Below are 25,247 nucleotides of genomic sequence, written 5' to 3' on the forward strand. Positions count from 1 at the left end.
GTGGTGATCTCAATTTTCAGTGGTGGATTTGCCAAAAGTTTTGTTGCTTTAAAAGATGCCTATACTACTTTTTTTGTTTTGTTTTGCTATTTGCTTTACGTCACACCGACACAGATAGGTCTTATGGTGACGATGGGATAGGAAAGGCCTAGGAATGGGAAGGAAGTGGCCATGGCCTTAATTAAGGTACAGCCCCAGCATTTGCCTGGTGTGAAAATGGGAAACCACAGAAAACCATCTTCAGGGCTGCCGACAGTGGGCCTCGAACCCACTATCTCCCGATTACTGGATACTGGCCGCACTTAAGCGACTGCAGCTATTGAGCTTGGTGCCTATACTACTTATTTGATGCCATTGTTCAAACAATTAGACAACTACAATAGTTTATAACCCTCTGCCAGGTGCAATACCTATAGATACAATGATTGGGCAGAATGTGCTTGTGCGTACCCTAATATTTCTGGCTTACAGCTTTAAACATAAATAAACAATAAGCACAATGAATACAACATGAAACTGACTTAACTGCATAACAATAATTTGGCTACCAGTTTTCACTGCAACCTCGGCTCCTTTTCTCACCTAGGGTACCACATATACTGAAAGGAGTTGACCGGCGACTGAATTCATGTCCCTGTATAATGTTATAGATTACAGTAATGTATACAAGAAGCAGCCAGCAGAGATTAAAAGCAAGCTTTAGACGACAGTAGCGTGACCTGTATTGACCAACGCTTTGAAATGCTGGATATCTTATGAACACCTCAAGTGTTGTCTCAATGTCACTGTATTCATGATGTCGGCAAGAGTTTTGAGAAAGGATCACATCTGAAATGAATATCCCAGAAGGACACTTCATGTAAAGGAGATGATCATGGAGAAAGTAGCATGCGTCGAGAAATGAAACAGGACAAAAGCCATGTATCCAAGAGCAATTAATCTTCACTACCTGCCATACGAAGAAAGGGAATGAGCCGGGCCAAACACATACACAGCAATAGTTTTCCAAAGTTTCATACCTATTCTATCATATTAGAGACTCTTCAGTTTTTGTAACAGAAAGTGTAAAATCATTTTTAGGCTCCAAAAAGTTATTCAATTACTTATCTAAAACATTAATATCCAATAAAATGTGGAACTACATTACAGTAGAGCACTGATGTGGCATTTTTGACAAGTATACTTTTTGCCATGTGTTCTAGTCACAGCCGTCTCGATCCTCTTATACTGCCTGCTCTATGCCACTATTTTAACACAGGAAGGCGCGACTACCGACATTTCTCCAAGTCGCCGTAAGAGTGCAGCAGTAGACGCACAATCTTCGCTGTTAGTGTGGGTGTAGCACTGTGTTATTGGTGCATGAATGTGTGTGTAAACCTGAGTTATTTCGTACAATAAGTAAACGTGTCTGGTCACTTTCGTTCGTACAAGAGATATTTTGTATAGAACTGTGAAATGAATTAATCATGTTACCGGTATGCTAATAGATATTTCAAAAGTGATTGTAAGGTGTTGGTACTCGTTTCTTTTCGTTTGTGTAAGTCCTATTTTTCGTAGAACTGAAACTTCAGATTCTTTCCCCGAAATATTCAACTGTTGTGTACCATTTTGCCAATCTCGGCAAGGTGGTTCACAGCCAGAAAAGATACGACTCCATGAAATACCGTCTAGAAGGGAATTAAGAGAAAAGCGGCTGTCGGCTTTATCTAGGCAAGGACCTAATAAAGGAAGTAATTGGTTATCCTCAGATTACTCTCGCATCTGTGCCTTTACACCTTATTTCAGAAGGTGATGGAGCCTCCGCGGCTCAGGCGGCAGCGCGCCGGCATCTCACCACTGGGTTCAGTGGCTCAAACCCTGGTCAATCCATGTGAAATTTGTGCTGGAAAAAGCGGAGGCGGGACAGGTTTTTCTCCGGATACTCTGGTTTTCCCTGTCATATTTCATTCCAGCTCCACTCTCGAATATCATTTCATCTGTCATTCATTAATCATTACCCCGGAGGAGTGCGACAGGCTTGGGCAGCCGGCACAATTCCTATCCTCGCTGCTAGATGGGGGCTTTATTCATTCCATTCCTGACCCGGTCGAATGACTGGAAACAGGCTGCAGATTTTTTTCAGAAGGTGATTCAAGCCGTGGAGGATAGTGGATTCCTTGTGATAAGAATTGTGACGGACAATCACAAAGCAAACGTCTTCATGTTTAGACATTTTGGACAACGTCAGATATCCAGTCGATAATATTCCAATCAAACTAAAAACAGGAAATCAAATCCTAATTTGCGGGTACTAGGTTCATGTTGATGAAGAGAGGATGGAGTGTGCATTTGTGTCAGCAACATCTCATTGCCTAGAACTTCGACACCGCTAAATGGAACTGATTATGCATCAGGACAGAGTAGAAGTTCGATATTCAAAACCTTGTTTTGTTGCTCTGGTGAAGCATATGCAGGAGTTCGCTGAAGCTGCTGTGCCCTATTGTCGACGTCCTTCAAACGTTCGAGCTTAATATGAGAACTTGCGACGTCTTCCCTTTCAGAATACCGGACGAGTTGGTCGTGCGGTTAAGAGCACGCAGCTGTGAGCGTTCGTCCGGAAGATAGTGGGTTCGAATCCCACTGTTGACAGCCCTGAAGATGGTTTTCCGTGGTTTCCCATTTTCACACCAGGCAAATTCTGGGGCTGTACCTTAATTAAGGACAAGGCCGCTTCCTTCCCATTCCTAGGCCTTTCCTATCCCATCGCCGCCATAAGACCTATCTGTGTCGGTGTGACGTAAAACAACCAGCAAAGAAAACCTTTCAGAATGTGCTTTTTACAGTGTGAGGTCAAATAATATCAGCAAACTGTTAGTGATATTATCCTAATCAAGTTGGTAAGACCTCTATTTGTTTATATTGCGTAGGCAAGAACACAAAAAGTACGGTACCACTCCAAGCCTTCGTCCAGGGAAATCTTTAAATTGTGCATGAAGAGGCCAACTGCAACTTCATACAGGTAATTTTGCCGATATTTAACATTACTGATGTAATTTACGAGCTTCAGTGAACATATGACCATACTGCATAGTGTTTTGTAGGCTGTCGTCATTAGAATAAGTTTAGAATATTGTGCGTCTATGTCTGCCTTCTAGCGGAGAAATTTTGTCGCAGCGTAGTCGCAAAAAGGCTCGCATAGAGCAGGCAGTATAGGAGGATCGAGACGGCGGTGGTTCTAGTGATGTAGGTACTCTAGAATAAGCATCTATTTCCAATTACTTCAAAGACAAAACAGACTTGAAATCTGTGTTCTCACCTTAGCCAGCATTCCTTTATCTTTGATGACATACTCATAGGTTGTTAGCAACACATTGAATTTGGTAGATCTCATCTGACTTTGGATTTGTCTTCTCATGGCAGGTGAACCTTTGTAAGCCACTACCACAACAGAAGGAGCCCACTTCTCAAACTCCAACACCCAGTTGGACAGGGTTCTAGAAATAAAACCAATAGCAATAACACAATGAAGTGCCAGTACCAGTATAACAAACTTGTAGGGGTACTGTAATAATTTTCGTAATAGTGTAATTTTGTTGAACAGAAAATTGATTAAATTTGCTTAAAAATTGTGTCCCATAATAACAAATAACAGACACTGTATCCAGGTTAGGTTATACTGAATATCCTTAAAGGTATTTATATTATATTGCAACTTCATAAGAATTGGTACCATAATGTTAATTATGCATAATTGATAAGCGAATATTATTCTTACAACATTTTTCACTCCTCATGCTGTTTTTAGAACTAAAGGTTAAGTTTTAGTAGCAAAATGTATGTTGAACAAGGTTATATAGGTTAGGTGTTACATTTAGAGCCATCTTGTCAGATCACGTTCTTGAATGGTGGAATTGATTTTTTGAAATATTAAGAGATTGAATTCTGAGTCGATAATTCAAAATATTAGCCGAGATTAATGATATACACTATTTTAAATTATTTTAACAATTTTCACTTATATGTAGTACAGTAGTCTCTAATATTCTTCTGTGTTAACCCTTACCCCTCAAATTAAAGTTCTCTGTGTTGCCTCTACTACTCGTATTTTAAATGTACATTTTTATCTTATTTGACATGTATTATTCTTTCACGATTTTGGAGATAGCACTTGCTTTTAAATGATGTAGTTAGGCTATACACGTTTACAGCAAGCTATACCGGAGCAAATAAAAGCAATATGTGGAATTTAAGACAAATTATTTTGAATTTTTATTATTTTTATTATTATTATTATTATTATTATTACCGTTATCGCATACCGATTGGTTTCGTTAATAATTTAGTGTACAAATTATCGCTAAAAAGCTATTGAAAACCTCTATTCAGTCTCCGATTTCATACCTCGCGGTAGTTTGTAGGCTGAAACCACTGTAAACGGCGATTTCTTGAAATCTGAATCTGTTGATTTATAATTGTGCCAGCCGTCAGCATCAGGTACATATTGGGTTACGGTACACAAACCGACCATTGTCAGTTCACTTTTAGGCATCGTGAAATGCTATTAGACATATTCATTAGGAGCAGAGGAGCGAAAATACTGTGGTTTCGTGTGTTGCCTGACATATACAACATATATATGACTAGAAGAGCACATGGCGACCATGTTTGTTTACTATCGCTCGAGCTTTCGTGTGCGTGAGTGGCCAGCTGTCGGCTACACTGCCATCTAAATAATAGATTTTTGACTGCCTGTCAAATAGTATCTGGATTCTACAAAGTTCCACGCGGAACCAAAGATGGCAGTACAGTATATCATCATGTATTTTGTTAGCTAAGAGATGGCAGACGAGCGGTGGGCGATAAAATGCCATGTCGGGTCTCCCCCGACATGCGACCGGAACAGGAATATCGTAATGTCGGGCCTCACCCGACAGACGAGTGGTAAAGGTTAATTGCTGGCGCACGAACATGTTGCTTTACGAATGAAAGACAGGCAATGAATGTGTGGTGCAATGTGAATGAAGGAAATAGTAAGGCAGAGATAATAAATCGTAACGTTGAATGGTTGGTTGAAAACTTTGTACTCTTTCTCAGCTAACAACAGGACATCTCGCACTGGAAGATGTGAAAGGTTATGAGTTACTTTCAACCAATCACGTACATGTATGGAAAATGAATACCTTATGTGAATAATAAAGTAATGTAATAAGAAAATATTTGTCTCATAAAACACAATGAATTTCAAATATACTTAGAAAAATAAAGTGAAATATTTGCAAAATGGCAAAATTTTAATTTACTATACTGAAAGTTTGAAAATGTTAAAATGAAATGTTTTAAGATGTATTAAGTAGGGGAAAAGGAGGGACCTAAAAATAAATTTGCAATTCTGGATATTTCATTACACTGGTATTCGTTACATTGACATTTTACTCTGAGGAGAAAGAGAAGGAAAAGGAATTGAAAAATTGGGTGGCAAGACCTGGAAATTCACTTTGGGGAGTGAACTGATGCATATTTTTACATATCCATACTACAATTCCATTATTATTTTAGAATGCATGGCACACAAAATTTGTGCAAAAGAAATATTATTCTTGATTTTACATTTTTCAAAACTGTCCTCGGAGTGGTGTAAAATTGGGGTTACAATTTAAAAAGTTCTATTTTGTCTGTAATTTTTGACTTATACTCTCTTTATATTTCAGATGAGGTACACAGAAGTTGAATATATGTTCGGGTTGAATTTTTGTCTGATGCGACCTAATGTGAAAATGAACAGATTTTACTAAATGTAATGTTTAAGTTGAGGGGAAAGGTGCTCTAACTTAATAACAAACAAATTCATGGCCTTTTCTCTATAGTGTTCAGAGATTTACTCACGAAAGAGGGACGATGATGAGGAATGGACCATTAACTTTTTTTTTCTCCATCAGGTAGGTGATGAGTGCTATAGTTTGGATCGTCTTACCAAGACCCATCTCATCAGCAAGGATGCCGTTCAGGTTGTTATTGTAAAGGGATACCAACCACTCCAGGCCCTGTAAACACACAATCAAAATGACTTGTCAGAGTATAACATTTAAGTCACTACCACAAATATCAGTTTTCCAAAGAAAATAATAAAAATATCTAGCACATTTCATCTGAACAACGTTCAATTGAATTCAGTTTACGGAGAAGCGCAGTAATCGTGCTGTGGGCCGAGAATTTAATGTGATGGAGTTTAATATACAGTACACGACTGGCAAAAACAGAGAGTTACTCTCAGAAACACCAACAAATCAAGAAACGAGTTTCGGTCTTACTATAGACCATCAGTCAAAATCAAAGTTAAGGCAAGACATGAATATACAGTAAAACCTTGTTAAGACGTTTCTGCAGGGGACAACAAAAACGAACGTGTTAAGCGAGAAAACGTACTACTGAATTTACGAATAAAAACTACTCAACAGGGATGTGCAAACATTGGATACTGATAACGATTTTTTTCGACATCGTGTATTCGCGGAAACAGTTAAAAACTATATATACCATTTCTCAAGGTAAGAAGAAAGTATTAAAAGGAGTTAAGAACACGAGAGAACTAATACGAAAACCTTTCCTGCTGGGGCTCATACAATAACAAGTGCATTGATCGGTGTGAAGAGCACCAAACAATAAATATGAAAACATATGCACAGGGGCCAATAAATATATCCAAGTATTATTGCAGATCACACTCTTTCAAAAACAAATGTTAGTAGAAGCCTTTTATTTCGGAGCAGTTGGTTATAAAACATTATTTTCTGGTTACAATCTAATACAATGAATTGGAGGTTATACTCGGCCATGTGCGACTGCTACAGAAAGACTTTGGCTGCCATTTTGAAAGACTTCGACCAAGTCGAATCGATCAAGTCGAAACTCGAAGGTGCGAGTACAACATTCGCGACTTCTGCGTGCTTAAAGATGCAGATGCCAGTCCACTTTCTGAAAGATTTTAATGTTGTCTTCATTAGAAAGGAATTTCACTTTTCCCGTATCCATAACTAGGCTATCACACAATAGATATGCACCACGCTAGTCAATTTCACAAGATTATATTCCTAATTCATATATAGGCTACCGTATCACACGAAAAAACTTCTATGTATCACTGAACACAAAATAAAATTCTAACTTCTGAATAGAATACAAGCACAAATAAGCTCACTTTTTTTCGTAATGATGCAACTGTGGCAACGGCTCTTAGCCGAGCTGTAAATCACGCTTCTTTCATAAGGGATAAAAAATAACATTTTCAGGGCTAGGAATTGTACTCATAGTAAGCGGTAATAGCGGAAATTCGTGATGCGATAGGTATGTTTATACCTTCCTAATCCAGATATAGACTGCCGTATCACGCGACAAATATTCGCTACACTTCACTGTACTATTCACACGAAATAAATTTATAACTTCTGAATGGAATGCGAAATACAAGCACAAACAGACTCACTGTGTTATTCAGCAATCTTGCGTATAACTGGCAAGCAAAATTGATCATTCCTGAGGCTAACAGCTTGCTTCTCGAACATGCAACTTATACTGTGAAGTTCAGGAATTTAAGGCCCTTTTCCGTAACCACGCAACTGTGGCGACAGATCTTACCCAAGGTGAAAATCGCGTTTGTTTCGCAGGGGATGACAGATAACATTTTCAGGGCTAGGAAAAACGTGATTGTACTAAGCGGTAATAGTGAAAATTCATGACTCGATAAGCGAGGTACTTTTATATAGATTTAATATGATGAGAATCGGGACTTTGAATTTACGACATGCTAGGCGGGAAAACATGTTATTGAGGAACGCACCAACGAGGTTTCACTGTAGATAAATTTTATGAAGTAAGCATGTGTTGCTGAAATTCAGTGCAAGACAAGTAAAGATTTGAAAAACACTCATCACAATCACATGTCCCATGCAAGCTCTCAGCCTTTCAAATCGTTAGCTTTTGTTTCACATTATATTGGTCTTCAATACGGATTAATATGAAATTGATTACATATGAATGGATATAGAGTTTTGCAACTGAAAGTGTGCCAAAGCTGGATAGCCAGATTCATGAAGGGGATGTGGAAATGCCAGGGGAGCATTTTAGGCTACGAATGGAATACTATGGACTTTTACATACTTTTGGTACTATTCAAGAACGTGTTATGGAACATAATAAAATGCAATCTATTTTTCAAAATCATGAGGCTTTATTACTATTTAAAAAGTATTTTAGTTCTAATTAAGTCTAATGTACCAACTTTCCACATGTACCTAGCTGCACGACTTCTAAGCCTGAATTTTCAGGGAAAAGTGAGACACGTATGTAAGTAAATACTGTTTTAGGTCATGTTGAGTTCATATAGTACGTGGCAAAGAGATGTAAGTGCACAACCAAGATGGCCAAACAGACTAAGCCCACGTTCTATGGATTTTATTTCCAATGTTCTATCTCTTTCTGGTCTCTAAATGACAAAAAGCCATCGTAGTTCAAATGTGAGAACATCAGATATGAAATCCAATGGTTGAGAGTTCAGTTCCCAATTGTGTCCAGATGGCCATTCTTGTTCCATACTGAATTAAGATGAAAGTCTACTTCAGACAGCTTTATTTGATTTCATACCTAGAATATCTTTTAGATGAAAATTCAGATAACATTTCAACATACAGTCTTATATTTAAAGATAGGAACTCTGAAAGGAACACAACGACAGGTCAGTGTAGAAAGAGGGAAGAACAGAAGGAAAATACACTGACTGACAGAGCAAATGCAACACCAAGAAGGAGTGGTTCGAAAGGGATGAAAGTTGGGGAAAAAACAGAGACGGCACGGACGAATAATTGATGTTTATTTCAAACCGATATGCAGGTTACACAATGAGCACGGCATCGACTCAGTAGGATGTAGGACCACCGCGAGCGGCGATGCACGCAGAAACACGTCGAGGTACAGAGTCAATAAGAGTGCGGATGGTGTCCTGAGGGATGGTTCTCCATTTTCTGTCAACCATTTGCCACAGTTGGTCGTCCGTACGAGGCTGGGGCAGAGTTTGCAAACGGCGTCCAATGAGATCCCACACGTGTTCGATTGGTGAGAGATCCGGAGAGTACGCTGGCCACGGAAGCATCTGTACACCTCGTAGAGTCTGTTGGGAGATGCAAGCAGTGTGTGGGCGGGCATTATCCTGCTGAAACAGAGCATTGGGCAGCCCCTGAAGGTACGGGAGTGCCACCGGCCGCAGCACATGCTGCACGTAGCGGTGGGCATTTAACGTGCCTTGAATACGCACTAGAGGTGACGTGGAATCATACGCAATAGCGCCCCAAACCATGATGCCGCGTTATCTAGCGGTAGGGCGCTCCACAGTTACTGCCGGATTTGACCTTTCTCCACGCCGACGCCACACTCGTCTGCGGTGATTATCACTGACAGAACAGAAGCGTGACTCATCGGAGAACACGACGTTCCGCCATTCCCTCATCCAAGTCGCTCTAGCCCGGCACCATGCCAGGCGTGCACGTCTATGCTGTGGAGTCAATGGTAGTCTTCTGAGCAGACGCCGGGAGTGCAGGCCTCCTTCAACCAATCGACGGGAAATTGTTCTGGTCGATATTGGAACAGCCAGGGTGTCTTGCACATGCTGAAGAATGGCGGTTGACGTGGCGTGCGGGGCTGCCACAGCTTGGCGGCGGATGCGCCGATCCTCGCGTGCTGACGTCACTCGGGCTGCGCCTGGACCCCTCGCACGTGCCACATGTCCCTGCGCCAACCATCTTCGCCACAGGCGCTGCACCGTGGACACATCCCTATGGGTATCGGCTGCGATTTGACGAAGCGACCAACCTGCCCTTCTCAGCCCGATCACCATACCCCTCGTAAAGTCGTCTGTCTGCTGGAAATGCCTCCGTTGACGGCGGCCTGGCATTCTTAGCTATACACGTGTCCTGTGGCACACGACAACACGTTCTACAATGACTGTCGGCTGAGAAATCACGGTACGAAGTGGGCCATTCGCCAACGCCGTGTCCCATTTATCGTTCGCTACGTGCGCAGCACAGCGGCGCATTTCACATCATGAGCATACCTCAGTGACGTCAGTCTACCCTGCAATTGGCATAAAGTTCTGACCACTCCTTCTTGGTGTTGCATTTGCTCTGTCAGTCAGTGTACAAAAAGACAAGGGCAATCTCCATATCTTCATACACTGTTGTCTTCAAATAGACTGGCTATCTCATCATTCTCAATTCTTCTACATCCACTTCTTCTCAGCCTCCATCAAGGTTGTTTCAGCTTCCCAGCTTCTTTACAAAGATGGACATCAACATTCATTGAGGGTCCATCTTAAAAAAGATGTTCAGTCTTGATGAAGGGAGTGTAGGATACAAAGAAAACCATATATACTCAGAATGAAGACTTGTCAAGATGTCCCCTCAATGAGTGTTGATGCCCACCCTCCTGATGAAACTGGGAAGCAGAAATGAGCTCGTCGGAGGCAGAGAAGAAAATAATGGACGTAGAAGGACTGGGATTAATGAGAGAGACATCTTTCGAAGTCAGCAGTGCATGAAGATGAGGATTTTATAGCTGATATTTTGAATTTTCTTTCTATTTTTCTCTCTCCCCCAGAATGACCTGTCATTGTGTTTGTCGTATTTCACGTCCTCTCCAATGTTTGTACCTTTCTATACATGCCTTGATTTGAAACTGTTTGTTCCTTTTCATTGCTAATGTAATTATTAGTACTACCCAGCCAATACAACACTGAAGAAAATTGTTGTAATTTACAATTAACTGCAAATTAAAATACAAAATTTTGAAACTCCACGTGTAAAATAAGCAGGTACAAATATCTTCTTATAGATAAGTATTTTAATAAGCAATCACCAACCTTTATCTGATACTCTTTGAGTTTTCCATTGACAAGGATTGAGGCCTGCTCTGTGACTATCTCGTTGATGGTGTGGGCAATACTGAAAGAGAGAAAAAGAAAATAAACACAACACATTTTGCATTAAGAAAAAAAAAAAAAAAGAAGCATAAAAACTTCTATTTTGGTGATATCTTGTTATATTACAGTAATGAATAATTTTTTTAAAATGCATTTTAGAGAGTTGTGGCATCATTGATAACAGACTTACATGGCTTCTGAATTTGTGAGAATGATTTAAAATAAAAGGATTCTGAATGCATGAGAATATACAGTTGAACCTGCTTTATACGTAACTCTGTTCTACGTAATTCGTATTTGTACGTAATTTCCTTTAGGTCCTGGCAAAATATAATTTAAAAGAGTGTTAATTAATTCGTATTTGTACGTAATTTCCTTTAGGTCCTGGCAAAATATAATTTAAAAGAGTGTTAATTAAATCTTACTTATACGTAATCCGTTTATACGTAATTCGCTGTTATGCGTATTAAATATCAGTGAAATATAACTGAGTTTTGCGTAATTGTAATGACAGTGTGCTTTTTAAAAAGAAGCTACTGTATTTACGAAGTTTCCTCTTTGTCGGCGTGGGCAGAAGTAGAGCGATCGGGTTTCGGTGCTGAAACAGAACACAGAGTTTTGCCGAGTGACATTGTTGACGCTACTTACTAGCGGCTTAACAAAGGCTAGTCCCCTTCGCTCTTCCTCTACCTTCGTCGTTTTTGACACGCCGCCAAAGATTAAGATACATTATAAGCAAAGTGGGCTGGTGTTTAAGAACCTTGGTGGGCTGTTTGGGTGCGGAAACAAAAGAAAATACAGTACATTTGTTTGAATATGAGAATTTCTTTCGTGGGAACAACGGAGAAGTGAAATGTCCACGATGCCGGTGTCTGGTGTTTAGTGTTGAACAGTCGTTTTGTCATTCAGTTGCTTTTGATTAGCCATGGAGAACAGAAAAAGGAAAAGTTATACGAGAAGTGGACGCTAATCCACACAAAACAAAAACTAAAATCGCTTCAGACTTAGGGATTGCTTATACCACGCTATGTACAATCGTCAGTAAATGAAACGCTATTTTGGATGAGTTCTTAACTGGGTTCAAAATGACCGAAACACAGCCGTCAGCAAGAAGGATGGTACGTAGATTTGGAGAAAGCACTTTTCACATGGTTCCACCAAAAGCGGGCTGCAGCTCTACCAATTAGTGCAGACATGCTGTAGGCAAAGGCGATAGATTTATTTGAAATCATGATTATCACTGCTGATTTCAAGGCTTCGTCAGGATGGTTGCAAGGATTTAAAGATCGTCATGGATTCATAGGGAGAACATTTTCCGGCGACTCAAAATCTGCGGACGACGTCACAGTGCAACACTGGAAAGATGAGGTTCTGCCGGGTATCGTAAGCGATTTTCAGCCCCCAAACATCTATAACTGTGATGAGACCGGCCTATTCTACAATCTCATTCCTAATAAAACATAGCTGAAAAAGGTGACTCATGCCATGGAGGGAAGAAAAGTAAAATTTGTGTAACAGTACTTCTCACCACGAATGAAGATGGATCTGACAAACTTCCTCCACTTGTGATAGGAAAATCGAAGAATCCGAGGTGTTTTAAGAGTGCGAAAACAAAACCTACGGAATACGAATCCAATGGAAAATTGGTTGAAAAAACTGAAAAAGAAAGAGAAGAAGAGCCTTCTTCTTAAGGATCGATGTGCAGCACATCCACCTCAAATCGTTCTGGAGAAAGTCCGAGTGGAATTTTTCCCTCCTAACTGTACCAGCGTTCTACAACCGCTTGATTTGGGCATCATTGCAAATTTCAAAGTTCATTATAGAAAAATGCTGGTTCAACATTTAATAACACTGAGTGATGCAGGAAATGAACCTCTCTCCATTAATTTGCTACAAGCCATGGATTTTATTTCGGCTGCCTGAAAGCAGGTGTCTTCCTCCACAATCAGCAACTGTTTCCCTAAAGCTGGTGCCTTACTAGAAGAGGCTGTCTCTAATGATGATTATGGGGGCGAAGTTTTGTCTGGCAATGAGCTAACGCTACCGGAGGGTGGAGAATTCGATACTTTTGTGCATTTTGATGATAATCTGGCTGTATGTGGAGAACTACCGGATGAAGAGATTATTGCTGACGTATGCCAACAATGCGGCGGTGATGGACCAGCAACAAGCGACAGTGACATTGGAGGTGGAGATAACAACTTGAATCTTGACCCCTGAACTGTGTGAAGTGTTAAGTGCAATCGAAGTGTGTAGGTGTTACATCAGTGCAAAAAGTTGTAGTGAAAATGCTTTGAATTCATTACTAAGTTTGCTAAAGGAGATTTATACTCTTAATGCTAGAAAAGTGAAACAAGCCAAACTATCTTCTTTCTTTAAGCCTGGACCAAGTTCAAAATAATATTATCTGTCTTAATGTATTTATTATTTGCAAGGATTTACACATGTCGGTCTATTCTACTGGTTTTTCAGTAAATATGTGATGTATTGCGTAAGTCTGATTTCTAAGTAATTCTGAGTTACAAGTAGTTTTTTCTCTTCCCCTTGATATACGTATAAGTCAGGTTCAACTGTATATATACAGAGTGTTTTACTTTCCAGCAGTTTATTTCGAAAGCAACATGTTTTCAAGCAAACAAATTATGGCAAATGTTTTTTCATTTGAGGGGAAAAAGCAATTATATCAGTTACATTTCAGTTAGTGAAGGTTTTTATGGTCATTTCTAAGTAACTCGTTTTTCTTAAAATTTCTTACAATTTTAAACTCAGATACATGTTTTACATTTTTTAAAGCAAATGACTTTAGCCTGAAACATTTCTTTATTAACCCAAATGTTATTTTGTAAAATATTTCAGAAGGTTGCAAAACATTATTACATGCTAATACACTGAAAGACTACCTTATATTTCTTTTGTTCGCATTTAACAAAACACAAACACAGCTGCAACAAACAAGTTTTTCTTTTACATTCCACTAACTACTTTCATAGTTTTTGGAGACACCGAGGTTCAACAACAATAAAGGTGTTTTAATTTAAAAAGTATTGAATAGGTGGATTAAATTACAACACCTTTATTGTTGTTGAACTGTAAATTTTCAATACGGACCAAAAATGAGATTTATAACATGTAATAAGACAGCGAGGTGCCGGAATATTTTCCCCCACGGGAGTTCTTTTACAGGCCAGTAAATCTACCGACACGAGGCTGATGTATTCGAGCACCTTCAAAAATACCGTTGGACTGGGCCAGGATCAAACCTGCCAAGTTGAAGTTAGAAGGCCAGCACCTCAACCCTCTAGTTAAGTTTCTTTTGTTTACCTTTCTCATAAACAAATGAACCAACAGTTAATAGCTTAACAACTGAGCAGGATTAAGTCAGAAGTTGGCATCTATTGAAATACTCTAACGAGGGGATATTCACGTGCTCATCATGGTGTACACTTTAAAAGACAGAGCTGAAATTATTTTCATTTACAGGTCTATGGAGCAAGGAACAAGACAGACAGCTCATATATTCAACGAAAGAGCTCCAGGCAGAAGTCATACTCGGGTATATAACTTAACATTTAACACCAACATGTTAAATTTAACATGTTACAATTGACATGTATATTGTGATTGTGTCTTCCAATTAACTTTGCATGTTAACTCAGAATGTTGAGGTTAACACTTTTACCATGTTGGCGTGTTTTTCGCTCCAAGTGGAAAACATGTCAAGTCAATTCGTTGTTCGTGAGATGTCAGCACAGCTTTGGCAACTTCCGTGCTGTTTCCATGCCAAAAGATAGCCTAAACGATGCAAATGACATGCTTCTCGTGAAGTAGGATTATATTTACAACACTCCGCAACACTCATTCTCTTTGTTAAAAGCTACAAATACAGTACGCGTACGTATGTCGTTCTCTCTGTACTATACTAAAATTTATAGTCAGAAATGGGAGTGGAGCAATGAGATTACTATGGACTTAATTAATGATATAATAGAAAGACCTTGTTTGTGGGATGTCTCATCAAAGGAATACAGAGATAGAGCAAAGAAAGCTGACAGTTTCCAGGAACTCGAAATTATCTATAATTGTTCCCGCGAGTGCATCGAAAAAACTAGCGTCCCTCCTCCGCTCCCAGTAGTCAAGAATTGCAAAACGTTCAGAAAAGTCGAAAGTCGGAGGGCGGGAGTGGACAAAGTTAGTTTTTTTTTTTTTTACTAGTTGTTTTACGTCGCACCGACACAGATAGGTCTTACGGCGACGATGGGACAGGAAAGGGCTAGGAGTGGGAAGGGAGCGGGCGTGGCCTTAATTAAGGTACAGCCCCAGCATTTGCCTGGTGTGAAAATGGGAAACCACGGAAAACCATTTTCGGGGCTGCCGACAGTGGGGTTCGAACCTACTATCTCCCGAATACTGGATACTGGCCGCACTTAAGCGACTGCAGCTATCGAGCTCGGTGACAAAGTTTATACTTCAAAGTAGTTTGCTTTTGAAGCAATGAGCAGGATGAGGGAAAGAAATGTGCCTAATAAAACTGCATTTCTAAATCATAACAAACCGAGCTCAATAGCTGCAGTCCCTTAAGTGCGGCCAGTATCCAGTAATCGGGAGATAGTGGGTTCGAGCCCCACTGTCGGCAGCCCTGAAGATGGTTTTCCGTGGTTTCCCATTTTCACACCAGGCAAATGCCGGGGCTGCACCTTAATTAAGGCCACGGCCGCTTCCTTCCACTTCCTAGGCCTTTCCTATCCCATCGTCGCCATAAGACATATCTGTGTCGGTGCGACGTAAAGCAGGTAGCAAAAAAAAAAAAATCATAACAAAAGCAAAATCTTATTCATCTGAGTCCATTGTCCTTGTTTGAAAATACTAGAGACCATCTAAATGTATTAACACAAATTGATATGATGAACTACCTGTATATAAACAAAGGAAGTCAAGTTTAACATGTTTATTAAGTGTGGACGCAACGTTAAATGAAACAGTATTTAAACATGTTGATGGTGTCACCAGTTAACATTTAACATGTTGTTGTTAAATGTTAATCAGTGGAGACCGGCCATAACATGGTCAACTGTTAATGAAGGAGATGAAATCAATACATTTGACGTCCTAGGATATGTTTCTGATAATCCAAAAATTTCACTTCATAAAGCATCATCTTACATTGGAATTCCAAAGAATTTAATATGTATAATTCTCAAAGTACAGAAGTTTCATCCTTAAACTCGCAAATTAGTCACAATGTGATGATGTTGATCGAAGAGTCAAGTTTTGTGACATGTCAGAGGGATTGAACTACAAGGAAATATTTGCTTTTCTGAGAAATGCACATTTTACCTCAAATGTTCTGTAAATCAACATAGCTCTAGGTAATGAAGTGTCTCTCTCCCTCTGCACATTCACACGGCTACATGATCAAAGAGAAAAGATCTAGATTGAACATACGCAAGAAATCTGATAGGAATACACGTAATACAATCAGCAACACATTGTCGCCACTATAGCAAACTTGCGAAAGTGATTAACTAGGGAACGTGTAGTTTGTCTAGATTTTATTATTCATATAATGTCTACTCTCTGACAAAATCTAACATCTGCAGCTCGTTCTGTATGGCTAACACATAAAACCAATCATTAACTATAAAAATTAATTTGACATGAGTAATCAAAACTTCTTTTAGCTTTCCTAATTTTTGACAATTTGCACATTCGTCAGTTTGCCAGAGGGGGGATAATATCTATCCTAGTTTTTATTTATCTCAAATCCCCCACAACAAAACTGAAGATCTGTCAAGATGGCCCCTCAGTGAGTGCTGAAGTTTGTCCTTTATGATGAAAATGGGGAGCAGGAACAAGCTTATCGAGGCTTTTGTTATGATTTTTTTTTTTTTACTAGTTGTTTTACGTCGCACCGACACAGATAGGTCTTACGGCGACGATGGGACAGGAAAGGGCTAGGAGTGGGAAGGGAGCGGGCGTGGCCTTAATTAAGGTACAGCCCCAGCATTTGCCTGGTGTGAAAATGGGAAACCACGGAAAACCATTTTCGGGGCTGCCGACAGTGGGGTTCGAACCTACTATCTCCCGAATACTGGATACTGGCCGCACTTAAGCGACTGCAGCTATCGAGCTCGGTGACAAAGTTTATACTTCAAAGTAGTTTGCTTTTGAAGCAATGAGCAGGATGAGGGAAAGAAATGTGCCTAATAAAACTGCATTTCTAAATCATAACAAACCGAGCTCAATAGCTGCAGTCCCTTAAGTGCGGCCAGTATCCAGTAATCGGGAGATAGTGGGTTCGAGCCCCACTGTCGGCAGCCCTGAAGATGGTTTTCCGTGGTTTCCCATTTTCACACCAGGCAAATGCCGGGGCTGCACCTTAATTAAGGCCACGGCCGCTTCCTTCCACTTCCTAGGCCTTTCCTATCCCATCGTCGCCATAAGACATATCTGTGTCGGTGCGACGTAAAGCAGGTAGCAAAAAAAAAAAAAAATCATAACAAAAGCCAAATCTTATTCATCTGAGTCCATTGTCCTTGTTTGAAAATACTAGAGACCATCTAAATGTATTAACACAAATTGATATGATGAACTACCTGTATATAAACAAAGGAAGTCAAGTTTAACATGTTTATTAAGTGTGGACGCAACGTTAAATGAAACAGTATTTAAACATGTTGATGGTGTCACCAGTTAACATTTAACATGTTGTTGTTAAATGTTAATCAGTGGAGACCGGCCATAACATGGTCAACTGTTAATGAAGGAGATGAAATCAATACATTTGACGTCCTAGGATATGTTTCTGATAATCCAAAAATTTCACTTCATAAAGCATCATCTTACATTGGAATTCCAAAGAATTTAATATGTATAATTCTCAAAGTACAGAAGTTTCATCCTTAAACTCGCAAATTCGTCACAATGTGATGATGTTGATCGAAGAGTCAAGTTTTGTGACATGTCAGAGGGATTGAACTACAAGGAAATATTTGCTTTTCTGAGAAATGCACATTTTACCTCAAATGTTCTGTAAATCAACATAGCTCTAGGTAATGAAGTGTCTCTCTCCCTCTGCACATTCACACGGCTACATGATCAAAGAGAAAAGATCTAGATTGAACATACGCAAGAAATCTGATAGGAATACACGTAATACAATCAGCAACACATTGTCGCCACTATAGCAAACTTGCGAAAGTGATTAACTAGGGAACGTGTAGTTTGTCTAGATTTTATTATTCATATAATGTCTACTCTCTGACAAAATCTAACATCTGCAGCTCGTTCTGTATGGCTAACACATAAAACCAATCATTAACTATAAAAATTAATTTGACATGAGTAATCAAAACTTCTTTTAGCTTTCCTAATTTTTGACAATTTGCACATTCGTCAGTTTGCCAGAGGGGGGATAATATCTATCCTAGTTTTTATTTATCTCAAATCCCCCACAACAAAACTGAAGATCTGTCAAGATGGCCCCTCAGTGAGTGCTGAAGTTTGTCCTTTATGATGAAAATGGGGAGCAGGAACAAGCTTATCGAGGCCTGAGAAGAAATTGATGTAGAAATGGGATTGATGAGGAGAAAACCGAACTATTTGATTGTCCATGTCTGCTCTATTTTTAACATTTTTAAAATATTCTTTTATTTCTTTACAATTTGCTTTATGTCACACCGACACAGACAGGTCTTACAGCTAGGAGTGGGAGGGAAGCAGCCGTGGCCTTATATAAGGTACAACCCCAGCATTTGACTGGTGTGAAAATGGGAAACCACAGAAAACCATCTTCAGGGCTGCCAACAGTGAGGTTCAAACCCACTATCTCCCTCTTCTCACAAAGACCTGTCATTGTTCACATCCTATTACGTGTTTCTTTTCATGATGAATCATTTTTAATATCCTTGAAGAGGTTCCTATCATTCCCAATATATTAGAAAATGTAGAATCAATGAGGACCTATTTTTGAAATGTCATACACCTACCTGTAATAGGTCTGTTCCTCTGTAGAGGTCTTGTACTCATCATCTTCTACTTTGGCCTTCTTGATCATCTCCCTCGCCTTGTCCTCGTCCGACTTGACCGAGCTGTTGGGTGTGCTGGGTTTGCTGGAGCCTGAAACATGGTATACATGTGATTAAGGCAGAGCCTATGGTACAACTGGAGAGAGTAGACAGAAAATCCCCGGCTGGGAGACCAAGAACCAATTGGATGGATATGGTAAAGACTGACATGGGAAGGACACTGGATAATGTCTTGAAGAACAAGACATGCATTAATTGAGGAGAGTGCGAGAGCCTTATCGACAGTAACCGGAAAACTGGAACTGCGAACTGATGACAACAATGATAGAGGGTTGATCCAATTACTTATTTTTAACAATTTGCTATACGTCGCACCAACACAGATAGGTGTTATGGCGACAATGGGATAAGAAAGTGCTAGGAATTGGAAGGAAGTGGCTGTGGCTTTGATTGAGATACAGCCCCAGCATTTGCCTGATGTGAAAAATGGAAAACCACAGAAAAACATCTTCAGGGCTGCCGACAATGGGGTTCGAATCCACTATCTCCCGAATGCAAGCTGACAGTTATGTGACTCAAACCATGCAGCCACTTGCTTGGTAGAGGGTCAATCTAATCAACAACAGGAACTATAGCAGTTAAGAACAGTACAAGACAACAGAACCTGGACTATAATAATAATAATAATAATAATAATAATAATAATAATAATAATAATAATAATAATAATAATAATAATAATAATAATAATAATAATAATTTCGTGTGGCTATTTCTAGCTGGGTGCAGCCCTTGTAAGGCAGGCCCTCCGATGAGGGTGAGCGGCATCTGCCATGTGTAGGTAACCGCGTGTTACTGTGGTGGAGGATAGTGTTGTGTGTGTGTGTGTGTGTGTGGTGTGTGAGTTGCAGGGATGTTGGGGACAGCACAAACACCCAGCCCCCAGGCCATTAGAATTAACCAATGAATGTTAAAATCCCCGACCCGGGCGGGAATCGAACCCGGGACCCTCTGACCCGAAGGCCAGTACGCTGACCATTCATCCAATGAGTTGGACAGAACCTGGACTGAAACATAATGATAAATAAGGAGTGGTGGAAAGATGGAGTAAAGGGGGACAGGAGCACTATCTAATCTGATATAACTGCACATGGATTAGGGAAAATTATGAAAATGATGAAAACTGAATACTGGAGTGTACTTACTCTGATTGTCTTGATCATCATCATCTCCAGAGGAGTCATCCGAGTTCTCTTCGTCGTCGTCTTCGTCATCTTCATCCTCCTCACGAGGTATAGCCTCCCATCCTGGGTGAGCCTCTAGCCACACTTGAAGCTGACTAGCCAGGGGTGCCTCCTCACCAGTAAGAGTCTTGCCTGAAAGAATGAGATCAATGTGTTACAAAACAATGCCAGATATTTCTGACAGATATGTGACATAGAGGTCACTTTTAAGAACTTCCCTGTAATAAAATCTAATACAGAAAACTAAGTCATGCATATATAAAGACAGCAACATGAATTCTTTTTTGTTTGACGTATCCATTTTGGATGTTGGCTGTCGTCATAGCTATCTTTGGTTTGTTGAGTGAAATTTTGAAGAGTTGAGCAGAGCTCATATTACACCATTTCCTCAAGTTCTTCAACAAGGAGATTCTTCTTCTAATGGTCCTCTCTTACCCACAAGAAAAGGAACCCACAATAGGATAAACACAATGACAGGTCAATGTGGGAAGAGGGTGTAACAGAATGGAGACAAGAATAAAAAAGAAAACATGAAAGGAGACCTGTATCTTCATACAATGCTGTCTTCAAACAGATTGGCTCTCTCTCCTCATCAATCCCAGTTCTAGATCCATTTCTTCTCAGCCACTAACAAGCTCGTTTCTGCTTCCTAGCTTCAAACACTCACTGACGGCCATTCACAGGTTTTAATAGGGCTCTCTAAAGACTAGGTATGCTCGCCCGCCATTATGGTTCATTCCTGCACTACGTTGGTAAGGCAGATGACCGCCCCAGTCTTGTATATCCCTCTTTTTTACTGTTCTCCAACCTAGAGAATAATGCTAAACTAACACAATGTGAAAATACTCATCACCAGCATTACTCAAACGGTTACTCAACATACTGTAAAAGTTAGTTGGCTATATTTCGTACATTACTGTGTAATTTTTACTCGAGACGGTGATTGTAATAGCAAGGTCGTTCATAATTTGCCTTTTAACAAACAAACTAGGAATGTATTCTCACTGGAAAAATATTAGAAAAAACACCGGTAGCTTACTAATAAATCGGATTATTATTGATAAGTACAATAGGTTGTTCGTAAGCTATCCGCCGCGGTACCGTCAAATGAAATGAGGGACTCCGTGGTGTTGATATAGGCTATTGTCATTCTTAAATCGTGGAATTTCACTTGGTAATCGATCAGTGTCGAAGATATATAAACTGTGATACAAGATTTTGATTTCATATGATCCCAGTCGGCATTTCATACTTGCGTGAAATTCAGCGCTATTTTCAGTGTTAACGAAATAGAAAAATATTCTTTGAAGAAAATTAACGCTGAAATGTGACGTACGAAGACGGTAACTGGGAATTTTTAAGCTTATTTCTTTATTCTAAAATTTAGTCCCTTTTCCTTATTTACCAGTATTTTAAAAAAAAGACATTCTATTTGCAAAATAAAAATTTTTGGTGAGTGCTATGAATCTCATCAGCTTAAGCAAATTTAATGAACAGAGGATTTTAGTTTATTCAACCGAATATTCATGAAACAAATATTATAAATTACATTCAGGAAGAAAATAAGAATAGAGTAACTACTTCTATTGCTGAAACTTCTCTCCCAACCGGAAGTATTGCACTGATAATCAGTTACGAGTTACTTGGAAAGGGAGTGACCCACGAGCTGTGGAAAATATTGATCTTTTTTTTTTTTTTTTTTTTTTTTTTTTTACTTTGCAGTTAACAGGAGCCTACTTTATTTTTACAGAGATTCCTCTGGTTTGAGGAGAAGTAGGCCTAGTATGATTTCCAGCACGACACACCTTATTAAACTTCAAAAGGTTGCAACATGGGATAAATTGCTCAGGCAGTACATTCTTTTTAAATATGAAATTTAAATAATATTTTATTAATTTACTGTATCCTTTTTTTTTACAGTATTCATAAAACGGTAACATTCCATTCCTTGTTTAAATTTTTTTCTCTTCTTTTACGAAGCAGTTCCCATACATTTTATTTCGTTTCCGTACATTCTTGTTAAAGTCCACAACAGCACAGGATCGAATTTTGAAGAAGTGTCTAATTATTTCTTCTAAATTACAGCACGTTGGAAATCATATCCTGGACATTTATCATTCAAAATTTTCTCCACTACAAGGTTTGCACTATTTTGCAATATACGTACGTATAATGCTTATAATCCCTACAGAAGACCTCACAGTTACAAATTAATGTCATAACTTTATAACCTCGAAGTTGATATCGGTTTCCACCTGTCACGTATAGAGTTTTGAAGTCAGATTGCTCTCTTAGAATTTTCATCGCGCAGTAGAAACATTACTACAATTAGGTTCAGGACAATCAACCATTTAGTAATGAATACCCACACAAATATAGGACTATTCTGTCATGCACGTGATGATTAAAGCAATACATTCAACGTGATGAAGGAGAAACTAGAGTTTGATCACACGGCACATTGTGCATGTATGAACCAAAATGGCGGCTAAGCATACCCATCTTATAGAGCCTTAGGTTTTAACTCTCGTGGGCGGAAGCATATATATGCTCTACATTTCTTTTTCTCCGGGCAGAAATATATATATGTTTTGTTTGAATTTCGCAGTTTTACTAGCCGAGGACGTACACAAATATGCTCACAGATGCAGAAGTTGTTCCTTCAACTCTACTGATGAGAAAAATCCCCTCAGTATCTTGCAATACTTTTTCTCCTGGTGGTGAGAGTTACACAATATGCATGTTTTTAAGCAGTTTTTTCACACCCATACTTATTATGTATTTTCGCGGTTTTCAGGTGAAATGCTGTCGCAAAAATAGATTAGCGATACCAATATAGTGTCAAGTGTTTGATTTTAGTGTATGTGACTCTGAAGTCGAAAATTATTTCTCCACCTCATCTGAGAACAACAACCACACAAGTGACACTTGCAGCGACAGAATGCATCTGACGTAACTTATAACAGTTCCGGAACTACGACTTCTATTACCCTTTCGTAATATTGACGAAGGGCCAATGTTGCCATCAAACTTTGATACTGAAACAAATCTTACGGACTATTTATTTATGTTATTCGTGCGGAGCGTGGGTTCAATTTCTCTGACTATTCTTTGACTAGTTTTTCACTTTTTGATGAACAAAAACATATTTCATAATAGTGGACTAATGTGTACCGAGTGGAGTAGCCGCGCTACTGCTCTGCATTCGAGAAACATGCAAGTTCGATGGCCGCCACCAGCTTTCTTGAGAATGACTTTCCTTGATTTCCCATTTTCACTTCCAGGCAATTGCCAAGAGAGCTCCTATTTGTAGGCCAGAGCCGTTTCTTTCCAGCTAATTACCCAATTTCATTCACCACCATTTATTTCACCTTCATTAGTTCCTCAACTGAGATTCACATTGTGAAGGGCATCCGGTCGTATAAACGCGCAAGATAAATTCATCTCATCCCTCATCCCTGACCCCGTTTCAGGAAATGGAAATAACGGGTAGACATTCATAGAAATAATGTGTACTTAAAATTAACCTTTGTGAGAACATATCACAGAGTGCCCCTTGTGCCATTCTTCCATTGAAAAAATGAGAGGATATTTATTTTGTCTTCAGACCACTTCTAAGTAGGGTTTCCATTCTTCAAGAAGGTATATGGTTAATTTGGGTACATTTTCATCGTTTTAGTAACTTTTCCGAAATTTTTCATGTGTTTTATTTTCATGTTTTTCACCGCCTACAGCCAAGAATTACTGCCACTCGCGAAGAGTTAAGTCTCAATGTGGGAAATGTAGAATGAGAAAGAAGCCAGACAAATGCAGGAAAAGGACAGGCACAAAGAGATAAGAAGTATAAACAGGTAGAATAAAACGATTATGAGACAGGCACAGAATCAATCATGAACACTAAACCTACTTACTACCTACTTCAATTACTATGTCAAGAGGATAGACTGAGAATTATGAATATCTTCATTTCTGTTTCTAAGCGGTGCTCTAACTACAAAAGGTAGCCCTGTTACAAAATAACAGCAACTACAGATTAACTGATTTAAAAAAAAAAAAAATCAAGGTTCAGACACAATATTTCAGCATCCACGACAACATTAGTTATTCCTATCTCTTTAACTCCTTAAGTTTTCAGGCACTGCTACTTCCAAAAACTAAAACCTATTAAAAATTCTCGTGATACTTAAATTCACTATGTTGTCTTTGAGGTCATCAGCTTCGAGGCTGGTTTGGTAAGCTCCCATATTCTATTCAAAGGAGTGAAAGTAGAAATGCAAAAATACAGAACTTAAGACAGCTGGCAGTTTCCAGCAGGTGCACCTCATATCTATGTACAGTGTAACACTCTTCAAATGTCAGTAATGAACTCACTCCCTTCTCCCCACTTCATCTCATGGGTATTAGCCTGATGACCATGTTAGTTTCTTTTTCCTAACTCACAACCAAGCAAACACCACACTTGGACCAAAAAGAAAAAGGTAACATGAATTTCAACTTGGAATATAACACTCATCTGGTAATGAATGAGAGTATCATTTAATCAAAAGAGCAATGGACAATCAAATTCAAAGTGTTCAGCTTTGATAGAACAGTCAAAGTTGTGATCAGTCAAGTTTCTCTTCTGCAGACAAGGAACAGAGTTTCCATGCCTCAGTTTTTCATTTATCTCACACAATGTATTCTCAACCAGAACTCGAACGTTGATTTAATGAGCTGTCAATCCCTTGCAGTTTCATAGAAATTCTTCTTCATTCTCTCGACTTAAAAATAAATTAAAATCCTAAGGGACTCACTAAATTTGAATATGTATTACACCCCAGTAAGGAGGAACAGTCTGTTGGTTTTGAGGCTTCTATAATCTTTTAAGGAATGGATCCATTTAAACATTAATTATTTTTATTTAATGTCAGTTCTCGGGCTTATTTTTCGATACATTGTAAGAAATACAGTAGCTTGCTATCTGAGAGAGTTCATGACTTAATTATTTTAAAACTAGACATTTAACTCCTAATTTAATTAATTAATTTACAATTAAAT

General features: G+C 39.1%; 1 protein-coding gene across 1 annotated transcript in view; it reads right to left on the reverse strand.

Moving 5' to 3' along the window:
* LOC136885007 (ATP-dependent helicase brm) overlaps positions 1 to 25,247 on the reverse strand; it is a 235,026-nt gene that overhangs the window by 66,179 nt on the left and 143,600 nt on the right. Inside the window, exons 11-15 of the mRNA XM_067157383.2 lie at positions 20,172 to 20,342; positions 18,928 to 19,057; positions 10,883 to 10,964; positions 5,863 to 6,020; positions 3,296 to 3,473 (exon numbers count right to left, since the gene is read on the reverse strand). Of these exons, the coding sequence (XP_067013484.2) occupies positions 3,296 to 3,473; positions 5,863 to 6,020; positions 10,883 to 10,964; positions 18,928 to 19,057; positions 20,172 to 20,342 (719 nt within the window). The remainder of the gene's footprint in view (positions 1 to 3,295; positions 3,474 to 5,862; positions 6,021 to 10,882; positions 10,965 to 18,927; positions 19,058 to 20,171; positions 20,343 to 25,247) is intronic.

This window comes from Anabrus simplex, chromosome 13 (assembly GCF_040414725.1).
Source record: "Anabrus simplex isolate iqAnaSimp1 chromosome 13, ASM4041472v1, whole genome shotgun sequence".
Taxonomy (NCBI): Eukaryota; Metazoa; Arthropoda; class Insecta; order Orthoptera; family Tettigoniidae; genus Anabrus; species Anabrus simplex.